The sequence below is a fragment of the Amblyomma maculatum genome, chromosome 1 (assembly GCF_055883805.1).
Source record: "Amblyomma maculatum isolate TAMU_Amacu chromosome 1, ASM5588380v1, whole genome shotgun sequence".
Classification (NCBI taxonomy): domain Eukaryota; kingdom Metazoa; phylum Arthropoda; class Arachnida; order Ixodida; family Ixodidae; genus Amblyomma; species Amblyomma maculatum.
In genome coordinates, this window is record NC_139344.1 from 426,439,439 (window position 1) to 426,452,946 (window position 13,508).

Consider the following 13,508-nt stretch of genomic DNA (forward strand, 5'->3'; position numbering starts at 1 on the left):
CTGAAAGCACATGCAGGGTAATAAATTTGTTCGGAATGCAACGCTCTCGAATATGGTTTTTTGACCATAAATGCTTCGACAAGGCATTTCAGGTACTGCATAGGAGATACATAGTGGAGGAGGAGGAAATAACTTTATTTACGGCATGACTAAGCGTCAAGAATGTCCTGGGCCAGAGTCACCAAGGCCAACTGATCTTTCAGCTGGTCAGATGCTAACCAAGCCCGCCACTTTGGGGGAAGAGTGTGTGGAATGTAGAGTGATTGAATTGCGACAGGGCATGAAAACATGCAATGTTCTAAGTTTGCATAGTGTCTGGAACAATTTGGTCATGCGGAGGAAGGTCTGATTCGGTATAGAAGCGATCTGGCAGGAGTAAGCAGTGTATTTAGTTGTATGCAATGCAGTTGTAGTTAATTAGCAGTTTCCATTAGCGTACGCCATCCCCTAAAACTCCACACATCTATTACATCACCTAAACAAAAATTACTCTAATGAATAAAATGTTAGGAAGTGAATAACCTTTTATTTTATATACGCTCAAAAGCTGCCACCTTTAGTATTCAACCTTTGCTGAAAAAGTTATTTTTTTCTATATAATCACCATCTGCTCCTCTTCAAAATAAGCTGTTTATTAGGCTTCACCACTCAGCGCCCAAAAAATATGACACGCTGGTACTCCAATACTGCACTGTTTTTTTTTTTATTAGACCTGAAGGTAAGTGCATGAGAATGCGAATGCAAAAAAACAACTTTCGAATGGTTATCTAACTTTGTACAACTCCTGCTGTATACATTTTCAGAGATGGCGCTTTTCCTTCATCGATATCAACACGTATGCTCAGTTCGGCTGCCATATCCCTTCGGAACGTCATGATCTGCTGTGTCAGGCTGTGCTGTCTAAGCCACATCTGCCGCGTACCTTAAACATCGTCACTATCTGCCGCGTGGTCACCATTTGACCCAGAATGAACTGTGCCTCGTTCTCCGAGTCGCTTTGCAGGCGTGCCTTGGGCGAGTACTTTTGCAGCAGCTGTTCGATGGCCGCCGGCTTGCACCTGTCCAGCTTGTGGATATTTATGCGGTATCCAGTGCCAAACCGTTGTTTCAGGAAGGTCGGAGAACCCCCGCACCTGTATTCGACACGAGAATTGAAAATACAATAAACGTTACGAACAAGGGAAATATCGTTGCCGACGTCCATACCATAGTCATAAGCGGTCATGGTAGAACTTCAGCCTATGCAGCTAGTTCCAAGCTCCTTCCACACAAGCAAGCTACTTCTCTTATTCGCTCTGAAATGCCTGAATATCCAAAATATACAGCTGCTATCGAGAGACCTGTTCTCATTCACATTCTCATTGCTGGCGTTCACCTCATGAAGTCCTAAAAGCGTCTCATTGAATGACGCTATGTGTAGCAATTGTTGTCATGAGAGTGCCCCGTGTAGATGAGGGAAAATAGCAAAATATAGCTATTAGCAGAAAATAGAAAAGATCTTCGTTAACAGCTTGCACCGTTACTATTCTTCTAAGCAAAACATTTTGCATCTACCAGTGCCATAGATGCGACTACAACAATACTCAAGGGAATGTAGAAAGTCATGTATTCTTTATGAAGCATGTATTTTTTCTCCCTACGCAGCTAATGTCTTTTTTTTCAGGAACAAAAATGAAAATAAATTCAACGCAATCACAGGTACATGATCAGGGGTTTGTGCTTCCTGGCTACATTTCAAAAATGGCTTCAATGATGCTAGCCGTCCTTTACTCCACGAAGAAACGGCTGTACGCATGAACGGAGACAAAATAAATCTTCAGCCTATCCTTTGGCGCTTTCGCGCACAAGTAGGATCTTTGGCTACCAACAGTGCATGTATTTTGCAAATTTGCCACCGCGCATGTCCACCGCTTCAACTATTCAATCAATTGAAATAAGCTTTATGACCACCTAGTTATATAGACAGCCTATGTTGAGGCTAGTCTTCAGTCTCCATTGAATCCAATTTTCGCAGGTGGGTAAAAAAAGCACACATGTGCACACATGCACATGGTGAATTTATGTATACACGATACATAACACAGGGCGCTCGTTGGAACTGGAAAAAAAAGGCAAGCAAATGATTCCCTCCCTTCCACCCTTAAACTCTTGTCAGAAGACCCCATTACAGACGCTGCTATCTTGATTCTAACCGATGAAGTTGCTTAAGAGGATGATTCAGACGTGCCACCGGAATTCCTCGTGTCGATCGAGGAGCCTCGTTTTGCAAGTTGCCCTGGAATCGTGTGCGCTGCATATGTACAGCGCATGAAAATCCGGGCGGCGTGAGTGCTAATCTTTCTATCTAGCTCTTACTTTTTAACATTTCGCACAAGTCATATTCCCAAGTCATATGAGCGTCGTTAAGAGCAGCAGCCAGCTGGATTGCTGCTTGCCTGGATGAGCATCAATCCTCAGAAGGATTCGTCACATGATAAAACAAGCAGTTTCAATTTTGAAACCCCTTTATTGAACAAAGACTAGGCACTGTACGAAGAGACATTGAGAAGCACGCCAGCAAAACCGATAAGGACGTAGTTAGGGAGAGAAGGTTTATGATAAATATATGTCGGTTTGCTTTTGTAGCTGTTATGAATCTCAATTTCATATTTTTGGACCGGCGTAGATTTGAGAAAAGATATTCCGCCTTCAATTTTTGGGTGCTAGCTTAGACTCAAGGCCGTCCTATACTCGAGTAAATACGGAACGTGTCGTAGCACACTAGTTTTGCGATACTAGTTGGCTCCTTGCTAAGGTATTCATGAATGCTGAAAAACGAAAACGAGCAGAAAGTCTAGTGCAGGTTCATTAAAATATTAGCCCCACACCTGCAGCAAATTTTATGCTGAGGCCATGAGGAAATTTATAGGCCAAACCAGTAAGCAGGTAAAAGCACAAACTACTTGTCCACTTGCAAGCGCCAAAGTAATACAAGGGCACACGCATGCTCACATTTGACACGCTGGGAGCTTCTTGGTAAGCTATAATGTTTTACCAACCTTTACCTGGCTTGGAAAATATGTTTTGTTTGCTACGGTCGGACGTTTTCTCCTAAAGTCTCGCCATAAATCACTGTAACAAGCACCTGATCCGCCCGTTGGCCATTATGACAATACGGTCAGCCAGCACGTCGGCCTCGTCCATGTGCTGCGTGGTAAGGAATATGGAGCAGCTACGACGGATCTTCAACAGAAGCTCCCACATCTCTCGCCGACCCTCCGGGTCCATGTTGGCTGTCGGCTCGTCCATAATGATTACCTGGCGGGGCGAAGCAGACAGCATGCACATGCATAACTTCAATGGCGATCCAAAGTAATCGAACATCTGTGCCCTTAGTGTAGCTGATATCTTGTTTCTTTTTTTTTTTGGCGCAAAAGCCTTACTATCCCCATTACGCGAAAAATTCCTCCGTAGGCTTTGTCAATACTCGATGGTACCTATACGATGTCCTCACAACAGCCATTTTCTATAAACACCGAAGCGTGTATGAGGCACAATGGAACGCAAAGATATTCCTGTGCATTGCACATCACCCCTGTCGCCACTGGCTCGACGGCATCACCAGATTTGTAGTTCTTATCAAGATCATGACAGACCCATTTTTTCTCTGACATTCCGCTGCTGTCATATCATCTCACTTCCTACTTAGAATGTCCTGCTACTCTCGCTAAAGGCTATCTGGCGATAGAGACTCGAGCGGACGAGATGTTTGCCTCCAACAGTGTGCCTTCAAACCAAGGGTTCGGCAATTACGCCTCAGATGCCGCGTAAAGCATGGACGTGGACGTCCAACATTTCACACAGCACGTCTCTGCGTCTAACGAAAAGGAGCGTGCCTTACCTAGAGGTTAGACAAGGGTGATAAGCTGTCTTGGCGTGCGTGTATAGGGAGTTCTTGAGGATGCGCATGGGCCAGATGCTTTCTGTGGCAACTGTTTGTTTGATAAACGCAGTTTAAAGTCCAGGGCAGTGCATTTCTGGCGTTAACTTTTTGTATTTAATCTTTTCTTTGTTTGTTTGTGTTTTATAACAGGTGGTCCGCCCATCTTATTTCAGTTTCAGTCGTAAATCGCTAGGCGCCATTTCCGAATCTCGCCTGAGATAGCTAATGAATAGGATAAATTTAAAGCAAGATTTTAAGATCTGTAGCCTTCATTCTAGATTTCAGATAAATTATCCTGCAGCAAAACAAATTTTTTCACACAGCAATAGATAAATTTCTTTGACTTTAGATGGGGAACGGCAGATAAAAAACCTAAATATTACACTCTCTCTACAAAAGAAGGCAATTAGACTAACGGGTGGCGCCAGTTATTCTGACCCTGCGAGAGGTATATTTTCATAATATAGGATTATTCGTGCGTAAGCATGCGACGCCTGAATGCCCCTTACTGACAGCCTCAGACTTTTGGCGCAACTTGCGTCGAACTTTTTCAACCCTCTTGCTCGACTTCATCCTAAACAAAACAGCGTCCTTCTAAGCAAACAAAATTTGAACGCTCTTCGATCGACTACCTAATGCAGCAAATAGATCCTTCATTCCAGCTTTCCGTACACGTTAAATCGCCGCAGTGTTAAGAACATAATGCCTAGCACCCTTCAAGAACTTGTGTTCTTTCAACACCGTCAGTGTTTCGTATTCCAGGCTATATGTGATCAATGTTTCGATACTTACTTTTATCTAGGTTTAAGCAATGATGTATTATGCTGTTAGACGGCCGTTATCATTTGGTACTTTCCTTGTTTTGGTATCCTTGTTTCACGAGCGCAAATTTTGGTGTTCTTTATTGGTCACTTTTGTGCCATATACACATATATTGTTATCTGTGAGCGTGCACATGCTGCTGTCGTACTGAGCCAAACAATTGTTCATTTAATCAGTCATTAATTTTATTGCATAAGTAAAGCACGCATTGTTCGCATGTTTTCATCATTAGAATGGAATTAGTCTTTAGTATCAGTTTTATTTTAATTTGCTTTCTGAGAAGAAGAGCGCAGAAGGATAGCCTTTCCACGTTCAATTGAACCTCGTCATTTCTTCGTACAGTACGGTCTGGTGTCTCAGCCACAGCGTAATGCTGCTTCTGAGAGCTGAACATTTTAATAAAATATCGATTGTTCTGCATGAGCCACCACTATCCTATCTCTTTGCACAGACTCCATTTACCACCTCACCGGACCGCGCACGCGCAAGCAGCTGTTCGAAAATGTTGCACTAAAGGTTCTTCCTCAACTCTTCTGCTAAGGATCCTTGTACTGCAGAAGAGCAGTGAAAAGCGCGACCCACCGCCAGCCGGATGCATGTCCGAAAGCAGTTTGCTACCCAACAACCTTTACGACGGAATCGGCGAAGCCTTTGGCCAGGCCTAGATGCTGCAGTAACCACGACTGACTTTCACATTGTTTTACTCGACTGGCGTGGATGATAATACCGAACAGCGTACGCCGAAGAAACTAAATAAATATCGCACCTGCTTCTTCTGGAGCCATTCACGGATGTTTCAGAATTCTTAAGATTAAGATAAATAAAGGAAAAATAAATTCAGATGAAGGATATTTACCCAGTGCATAGAGTTGGATGGTTGGATGAACGTTAGGTGGTTGGATGAGGTTACGATTTCAGCGGTGAACTTTATGCAATTACCACGGGCCGGATTAGTTGGAGGATTATGGGAGAGGCCTCCGCCTTGCAGGGGATATAGTACTGACGATTATTGTGATGGACCTGGTGCGTCTTGACAGTGAGAGTGATCGGCAAGGCGCTCACTTTAACGGCTGGCTGCTCATGGGCAGCATGGTTGTAAGTAACCTTGATAATTACCCATCCCTGCTCACCATAATTCTTGGCCCTTAGTCTGAATCATTCAGGGTGTGTGCAGCTGAAGAGAAAAACGTGTGGCGCTCGTGTGCAGCGTGAATTGCAACTGGAATTTTTTTACGTTCTTTTGCTTTACTCCACCAAAATTCAAACATGCCTTTCGTTTCAGTCAAAGTCAGGTGCATGTATTTACAATTACCTCGTTTTCTTCTTAGTCTAGCGTTTTCTTCAAACCTATTAATTTTCATAGCCGAGGTCAGATCCCTCGTGGATTTAAATTGTTACATTCATATGCACCTAAAGTTCTCCGACCCGACCGCCCCACTTCATATTGCCGCAATGTTATCTTACTGGCGCCGCCATGTGGCAAGCTCGGGAGACTGGCACGCGCTCGTCTTCTTCTCTCTCGGTGCTCGCCTGCCAGTCGGTTCCGTGCCTGATCTTGCCGGTACTTTTACTTAGTTGTAAGTAAACCTGCTTAACCAGTTTCACTGGCTTCTGTGACATTTTTGGTGGAGGTGCTGGGTAGATCCCATGTACGAAGAGCCTCTGGATGCCCCCTATGCCCATCTACACACCGTGGACACGACACCTGTGCACAATCTCCCGAGCACCCGAGTGTGGTCCTCTTGTTTCCCCACCGCGAACCACGATGACTACAGCGGCAATTCAGACCACTCAGCTTCCTGTGAGTGCCCAGCAGATGATCTGCCATACTCCACGTATGCACACACCGTTTCATGGCGACAAGTTCGAAGACGTTGAGGACTGGCTAACCAGCTACGACCGGGTCGCTGTATTTAATGCGTGGGACGAGGAGCGAAAATTGCAGAATGTTTATTTCGCACTAGAAGATTCCGCCAAGATGTGGTTCGAAAACCACGAGGCTTCTATTTCCACCTGGCAGGATTTCCGGCGGTAGCTGCTCGCAACATTCGGCAACGATGCAAGAAAAGAGATGGCCGAACTCGCTCTACAGTCCCGAGCACAGCGGCCTAATGAAAGCGTCGCCATGTTTGTGGAAGAAATGATTCGCCTTTTCAACCGGGCGGATCCCTCCATGTCGGAGGTAAAGAAGGTGCGCTACCTTATGCAAGGCGTCAAGGAGCAGTTGTTCGTTGGCCTTGTACGTGACCCTCCACGTACTGTTGCTGATTTTACGAAAGAAGCAACAAGCATCGAGCGTGCATTGAATCAGCGGTTTGTACATTTTGATCGCTCAGCAAACATCGCTGCCATAGACTGCCGCTTGCCAATGGCCGGAAACGACAGGGAAGCCCTTCGCGAACTTATCCGAAGCATCGTGCGCGAAGAGCTGCAAAAGCTGCCCTCTCTCGAACAACATCCACGTGTTGGGGGCATCTCGGATATGGTGCGCGAAGAGCTCCGCCAAGCAGTGCCATCAGTACCGTCACCCCAGCCGCCTGCACCACAGATCATGACGTACAGCGACGTGCTGCGTACCCCTGCGCCTGAACAATTGGCACCCTGCAACTCTGCTCCTCCCGCACGTCCTCCACCGCAATATCCAGTTTCGACTGGTGTGCCTGAACCTCGACCACCAGTTCGCAAAGCACACGCGTGGCGCACGCCGAACAATCTGCCTTTGTGCTTCCACTGCGGCGAAGCCGGTCACGTTCTGCGCCACTGCCCGTACCGTCGGATGGGCTTGCGCGGATTTTCCCCGGATGCCCCTCGGCCGCGCTATGGCGAACGACCTCGGGATATCGACCAATACCTCAGCGACCACGTCCCACCTGCGTCCCTCCAGCGACGCCAGTCCAGGTCACCACCGCCGAGACAGTTTTCAACTAGCCGCCGTTCTTTCCTCAGGCAGTCCCCAAGTCCGCACCGGGAAAACTGAAGACGGCGACCCTCGGGGGTAGGGCCGCCGTCGATGGACATTACGACCAACATCCTCCGCTCACCGATTCGATCACACATACCGACCTCCGACCCTTCGCTCCGATCAACAATCCGGCCACTTTTCGACGATCGCCTAAGCTTTCCTCCGATGCCCCCAATCGACGCACCGCACGACCAACGAGTCCGACGACCTCCCGACGATCACAGAAGCTTACCTTCGACGCCGTAATTCGACGCAACGAACGACCCGTCAGCCCGACGATCCCTGACAAGCCGCACTTTGTCGACGGTGAGCTACATTCCGCCGAAATACCGATCGTCGTTGATAACCACAACACGACTGCCCTTGTAGATACCGGCGCTGATTTTTGCGTTATGAGTCATGGCCTTGCTACCATTCTGCGAAAAGTCCTGACTCCTTGGCACGGAGCCCCGATAAAGACAGCCGGAGGGCACGTTGTAACGCCGCTCGGAGTGTGCACCGCTCGCGTCGAGATTCACCACGTAACTTTCTCGTGCTGCTTTGTTGTGCTAGCTGAGTGCTCCAAGGACCTGATTCTCGGCCTTGATTTTCTTAGAGAAAACGACGCAATCATCGACCTCCGTGACTTCATAGTGACGTTTTCCACTCACCGCGCAATTTCCGACGAGTACAGACAGCACAGCGACGACTACACAAACAGGCCAGTTTTCCGAGTGTGCGACGACCATGTCACTCTACCTCCACGCACCAGCATGTTTGTTACAGTGCAGTGCGACAACCCCCCCGCCTTTCAAGGCCTCGCCGAAACGAACGTGAATTTATTGTTGAGCCTACAAGTCTGCTTTGCTCGGGGGGTCTTCGCCTTGAAAAGTAAACGAACTGAACTGCTTTTAACGAACTTTAGTGCCGAATACCGCCATTTACCGCGAGGTACAGCTATCGCTTATTTTGACGAAGTCAGTGCGCCATCCGCCCATTGCGCCCTTTCGCTGGCCAACGAGAACCCTCCCGAGAGCACTGGACATACTGTTCAAACTGACGTGAATCCAGCTTTGTCTCTTACCCAGAAACGCCGCCTTCAAGCAATTCTGGACACTTATCGTGACTGCTTTGCCGTCACTTCCAAAGTGAAACAGACGTCAGTAACCAAACATCGAATTATAGTTGATCCCACCGAGCGCCCTATCCGCCAACACCCCTACCGAGTATCGCCGAAAAAACGAGAGGCTATTCGGGCGCAAGTTGATGAAATGCTCCACGATGATGTGATCCAGCCGTCCTCAAGCCCATGGGCGTCACCAGTTGTGCTGGTCGCTAAAAAGGACGGATCACTCAGATTCTGCGTCGGCTATAGGAGGCTTAACAAAATTACGAAAAATGACGTCTACCCATTGCCTCGAATCGATGACTCGTTCGACCGACTTCGCCACGCCCGATACTTTTCATCGCTCGATCTACGCAGCGGGTACTGACAGATCGAAGTCGACGAACGTGATCGAGAGAAGACCGCATTCATTACTCCTGACGGACTCTGCGAATTTAAGGTGCTTCCATTCGGTTTGTGTTCCGCTCCCGCAACCTTTCAAAGAATGATGGACACTGTCCTAGCCGGCCTGAAATGGCAAACGTGCCTCGTCTACCTTGACGACGTTGTCATTTTCTCTGCGACCTACGACGAGCACCTTTTTGTAAGTATGTAACCCCAATGGAGACCAATTTTTCTCTGTATGACTAGTGAATGTAAACTTTTGTTCTGAACAGGACAGTTCCTTCAATGCGCTATTCAGCGGCTGGAATCAGTGGATGGGGCTGAAGCGTTTTGCTTAGATTTTGCACCTACAATGGGCTGAGTGGTTCCGTGTTAACTCAGCGTTCATTCGTTTTGCTGGTGCGACCTAAGCCAGTCTGTCTGATTACTTCAGCACTTAATCCCCGGCAGGCAAATTTAGGTCCACTCAAACATTTCATATTCGCAACGTGTAATCATATGACGTACCGTAAGGAGGCACTTAAGAAAACATCTTTGGGTAGTGTAGACCTCACTACCTTAATTTACTACCTCAATGCCTAAATAAGTTTACTCTCAGCAGATATATATATGAGAGGTGCACACTGGCACTGTATCTATTTCCATTTATAGCGGCAGTTCTAAGACACACACTACATATCTAAATCTTATGAATAATTTATTTATTTATTTATTTTATGTATCATTACATCAAAGGCCCAAAAGGGGCATTATATGAGGGGTGGACTAAAACCAGGTATCATTACGATTTAAAATGCGTACATTCCCGATGAGTTACATCTTCGGCGGGCAAACTGTTCCAGTCTTTGGCTGTTTGAACAAAAAAAGTGTTCAGGTTTGCAGGTGTAGGTCGTCGAGGGAATAGAGCTTATTTGAACTTGTGCCTGAAAGGTAACTGTAATGAAGCTGTGTCAGTGTCATTAAAAGCCTGTTCTCACCCGATGTAACTGCGTGGAGAGCTGCTACCCCAGCATGAGCATGAAACGTGAATGCGTCAAATGTACATAATGTCTGTTGTCATATAGTCCCTGAGAGTTAGTATACCTGGGACTCCATAGACGATGTCCGGTCTTATTCAGCAGCTACTCTATTGCCATAGCTAACTGTGGACCATAAATCCTGACTGCTCATTGGAGGGTCAAAAGTTAAAGCTCAGCTACTTTGGTCTTCTGATGAGAAGAGAGGAGTCGCTGGAGAAAGATTTGATGTTGGGAAAGGTTGAGAGTCACCGGAGAAGGGGTAGGCAGCGAACGCGATGGTTAGATGGCATCCTCGAGGCACTGCAGATGCTGTTAGGAAGATAGTGAGAGACCGGAAAGCGTGGCGTGACATGGTCCATAGGGTTACGAAGAGTCGGACACGACTGAACGACTGAACTGATCTGTGGACTGACCTTCGGGGTTCCCACGATGGCTATGGCGGTACACAAACGTCTCTGCTGCCCCAAGGAGAGGTCCACGGCAAGCACACTGCGGCAGTGGTCAAGGCCGACATCGTGGAGCAGGTTGGCCAGCTCGGCGCGCGTCTTATCGAGGGGCACTCCCTTGATCTGGAGCGAAGGCAAGGCAATCACATGCTCATACTGGCAGCGTGCAACACTACAAGCGGTTTTCAGAAAAATACAGTTTACTGAAGGCCATATGGCTACTCGACGTCATGCTATTGAGACTCCTCGCTGCACCCACTACAATTCTCTAGAACAGATAACAGCACGTGACGTTTCTATGGCATACTCTAACTACTTGTTATTTGCGAGAGTACTTTTTTTCTTACCATTCCGAGCGTGCCGTTGTAGTTTCATAAGTGGCAAAATAAACTTCGTATTTCAAGAAAACAGGCGAATTTTTCTTCAAGAAATCGCACAAGATACTTTACACGTTATACAAGATTTATTCCGCTTACACACATTTCGTGAAAAGCCACGATGGCAGTGCTCGCAGTCCGTAGCACTTTCAGTAGCTAGGCGATAGATGACGAGAGTGGTTGTAGCAATCATTGGTCGGCCGCTACAGTTACCAAGTCAACTTGCATAATTCTGCTGCTAAATTGCGACATTGTTCTAACGCGACAGCTTTGAAGCTCCATGGTAGGCTTTAAACTCGTGTCGCTCAGTCCAGTGGTCCAGCGCCTTAACTAACCGATTGGTTATGACTGTTTACAAAGTAATATGTGTGATTAACGGATGAGTGACTAGCGAGTGGCAAAGCCCGTGTGCGTGAAGAATTAACAATGCGAGTCGCTGACGGAACCGATGGTTCTAGTATATAGAGCTAAGAGGTCTTCCCAATATCTTTTTTATTATTTTTCCCATCTTTGGCGCTGAACTGATAAGCCACATCCAGCGAAGTATTGTATTTCGATGATGGAATGCACGTTATTTGTTTACCTTCGTCTGGCGCCTTCGTACACCGAGGTGAAACATAAGCGTCCAGATTAAATTTTCTTTCGCATTTTCCAGCTTTAGATTTGAAAACTCTGCAAAAGTTTTTGGATGTTTTTTTCGTTGCTTTTTTCTGAGCTCACAATTTTTTAGGGGTGGCAGTGACTATTATATTCAGTGTATGAATTACTGACTCTTTCCGTGATTTCATTCGGCGTGTTGCAATAGTATTCACAAAATCAGCGCAATTTTGAGAAGTTAAAAATAATGTTAGTTCTTGACGTACAGCGTATAAAAGTTATCGGCGTCAAAAATTTTATTTCAAAACATGATTTTAACTTTTCCACATTATGCTACCTGTAGAAAAATGAAAGGCATTTATAACCTCTGCACGTAAACATAGTTTCCTCTCTCACATACCAAATCATTGCTACCCAAGATTTTGATCTTTGCCAATTTTTCTACATTTGCTTTCGTTATTATTAACCAACTTAAGATGGTAACCACGCGGAATACAAAGGTGTTTACCAGAGTTAGCACGGAGAGCTCCTTAAAGCAATACCATACCCTAGCTAAGATGTTTTTAAAAATAAACCTAAAAAGGTTCAGTGCAAACCTCTGTCCGTTAGCACGGATCGACGCAGTTCAAAAAGAGTAAATAAGCAATGAGTCTAATTGAAAAGAATTAGTGGCGAAAAATAAGTACCTCCGATGGCACCTTACAGCAATGACGCAATCTTTCGAAAGATACAGCTACAGAAAGCGTATCTTTGACGCCTAAAATAGGCCGAATTAAATCACTAGCGGACTATCGTTACGCAAGAATGACATTGGGATTTGAAACCAGTCCCAGGATGACTTTATTTCAATTCTCAGTCAGATCAATGAGTCATCTCTGCAATGTTAAATCGAGCCCTGCATATTTGATGCAACAAAAACAAATAACGTGTCGAAAGCCGTATTGGCGGGGAATCAAAGATACTTTGCTTCGTGAAATCCGCAACCCTTAGACATTCATTCTGACCAAAGACTAAAGACAGGTCGCCTGTGATGCGGTAAACTTATACTCATTGGGAAAGCAGTGGGCGCTAAGTGAGTTTCACGTGTAGATGAAGGGTCCTGAAGTCAGAAGGCACGAGTGCAGTCTATATTGAAAGGATACAAAAGCAGGGACTTCGTGAAGAAGTCGGTTATGATAAGGAGTGCATGCAGAAAGGCTAAATAACAACTCTAGTTCAGAACAATCAGTGAAAAATGTGATGGAACTAATTTAGCAGACAATTTCGAAAGGCTTCTTGCTGATAGATCTAAAGAGGACAGTATACCGGGTGTTTCACCAAACGGTTCTTAATATTGCTTCAAATTAAAAGTTAAAAACAAAACGAACTGTAATATAACAGGGCAACAGAAACGAGGCAAAGAGGAGGCACATATTAACAGGAAGCATAATCTTTCTGTAAGTGAAACATCTGTAGCATTGACAGTGAAAGACATGACCATGCTGCACAATATAGATAGTGCATAGGCAGGTTTAACACATGCGTGTGATAGGAGGTTTGTTACGTGTGGTTTTATATTCTTCACAAACATCAAGTTTGACTATGCGCATGTGCACCCACCAAGTGTATGTGTATATATATATATATATATATATATATATATATATATATATATATATATATATATATATATATATATATATATATATGGTCTCCCGTGTTTGTTGTAAGTCCTGCGCCGTTGTTGTCCTCTTCTCATCTTTCTCTCGTTTCTGTCGCGCTCTTATATTACACTTCGTCATGGTTCACGCCCAAACAGCCGTTCTTCAAAAACAAAAACATAGAGACACGTTCTTTATCATAAACACTCTTACTAGGTAAAACTGACTAATTTC

At 45.5% G+C, this 13,508-nt stretch overlaps 1 protein-coding gene and 1 long non-coding RNA gene across 3 annotated transcripts in view; one reads left to right on the plus strand and one right to left on the minus strand.

Moving 5' to 3' along the window:
• The window catches only part of LOC146209301 (uncharacterized), a 40,320-nt gene extending 38,453 nt beyond the window's left edge, over window positions 1-1,867 (plus strand). The window contains exon 3 of the long non-coding RNA XR_014706202.1: window positions 1,664-1,867. This is a non-coding gene — a long non-coding RNA (uncharacterized LOC146209301). The remainder of the gene's footprint in view (window positions 1-1,663) is intronic.
• The window catches only part of LOC146209300 (phospholipid-transporting ATPase ABCA3-like), a 117,729-nt gene that overhangs the window by 83,483 nt on the left and 20,738 nt on the right, over window positions 1-13,508 (minus strand). For both annotated transcript variants that reach the window (XM_084599227.1, XM_084599235.1), the window contains exons 7-9: window positions 10,628-10,783; window positions 3,125-3,297; window positions 923-1,133 (exon numbers count right to left, since the gene is read on the minus strand). In XM_084599227.1, the coding sequence (XP_084455353.1) occupies window positions 923-1,133; window positions 3,125-3,297; window positions 10,628-10,783 (540 nt within the window). The remainder of the gene's footprint in view (window positions 1-922; window positions 1,134-3,124; window positions 3,298-10,627; window positions 10,784-13,508) is intronic.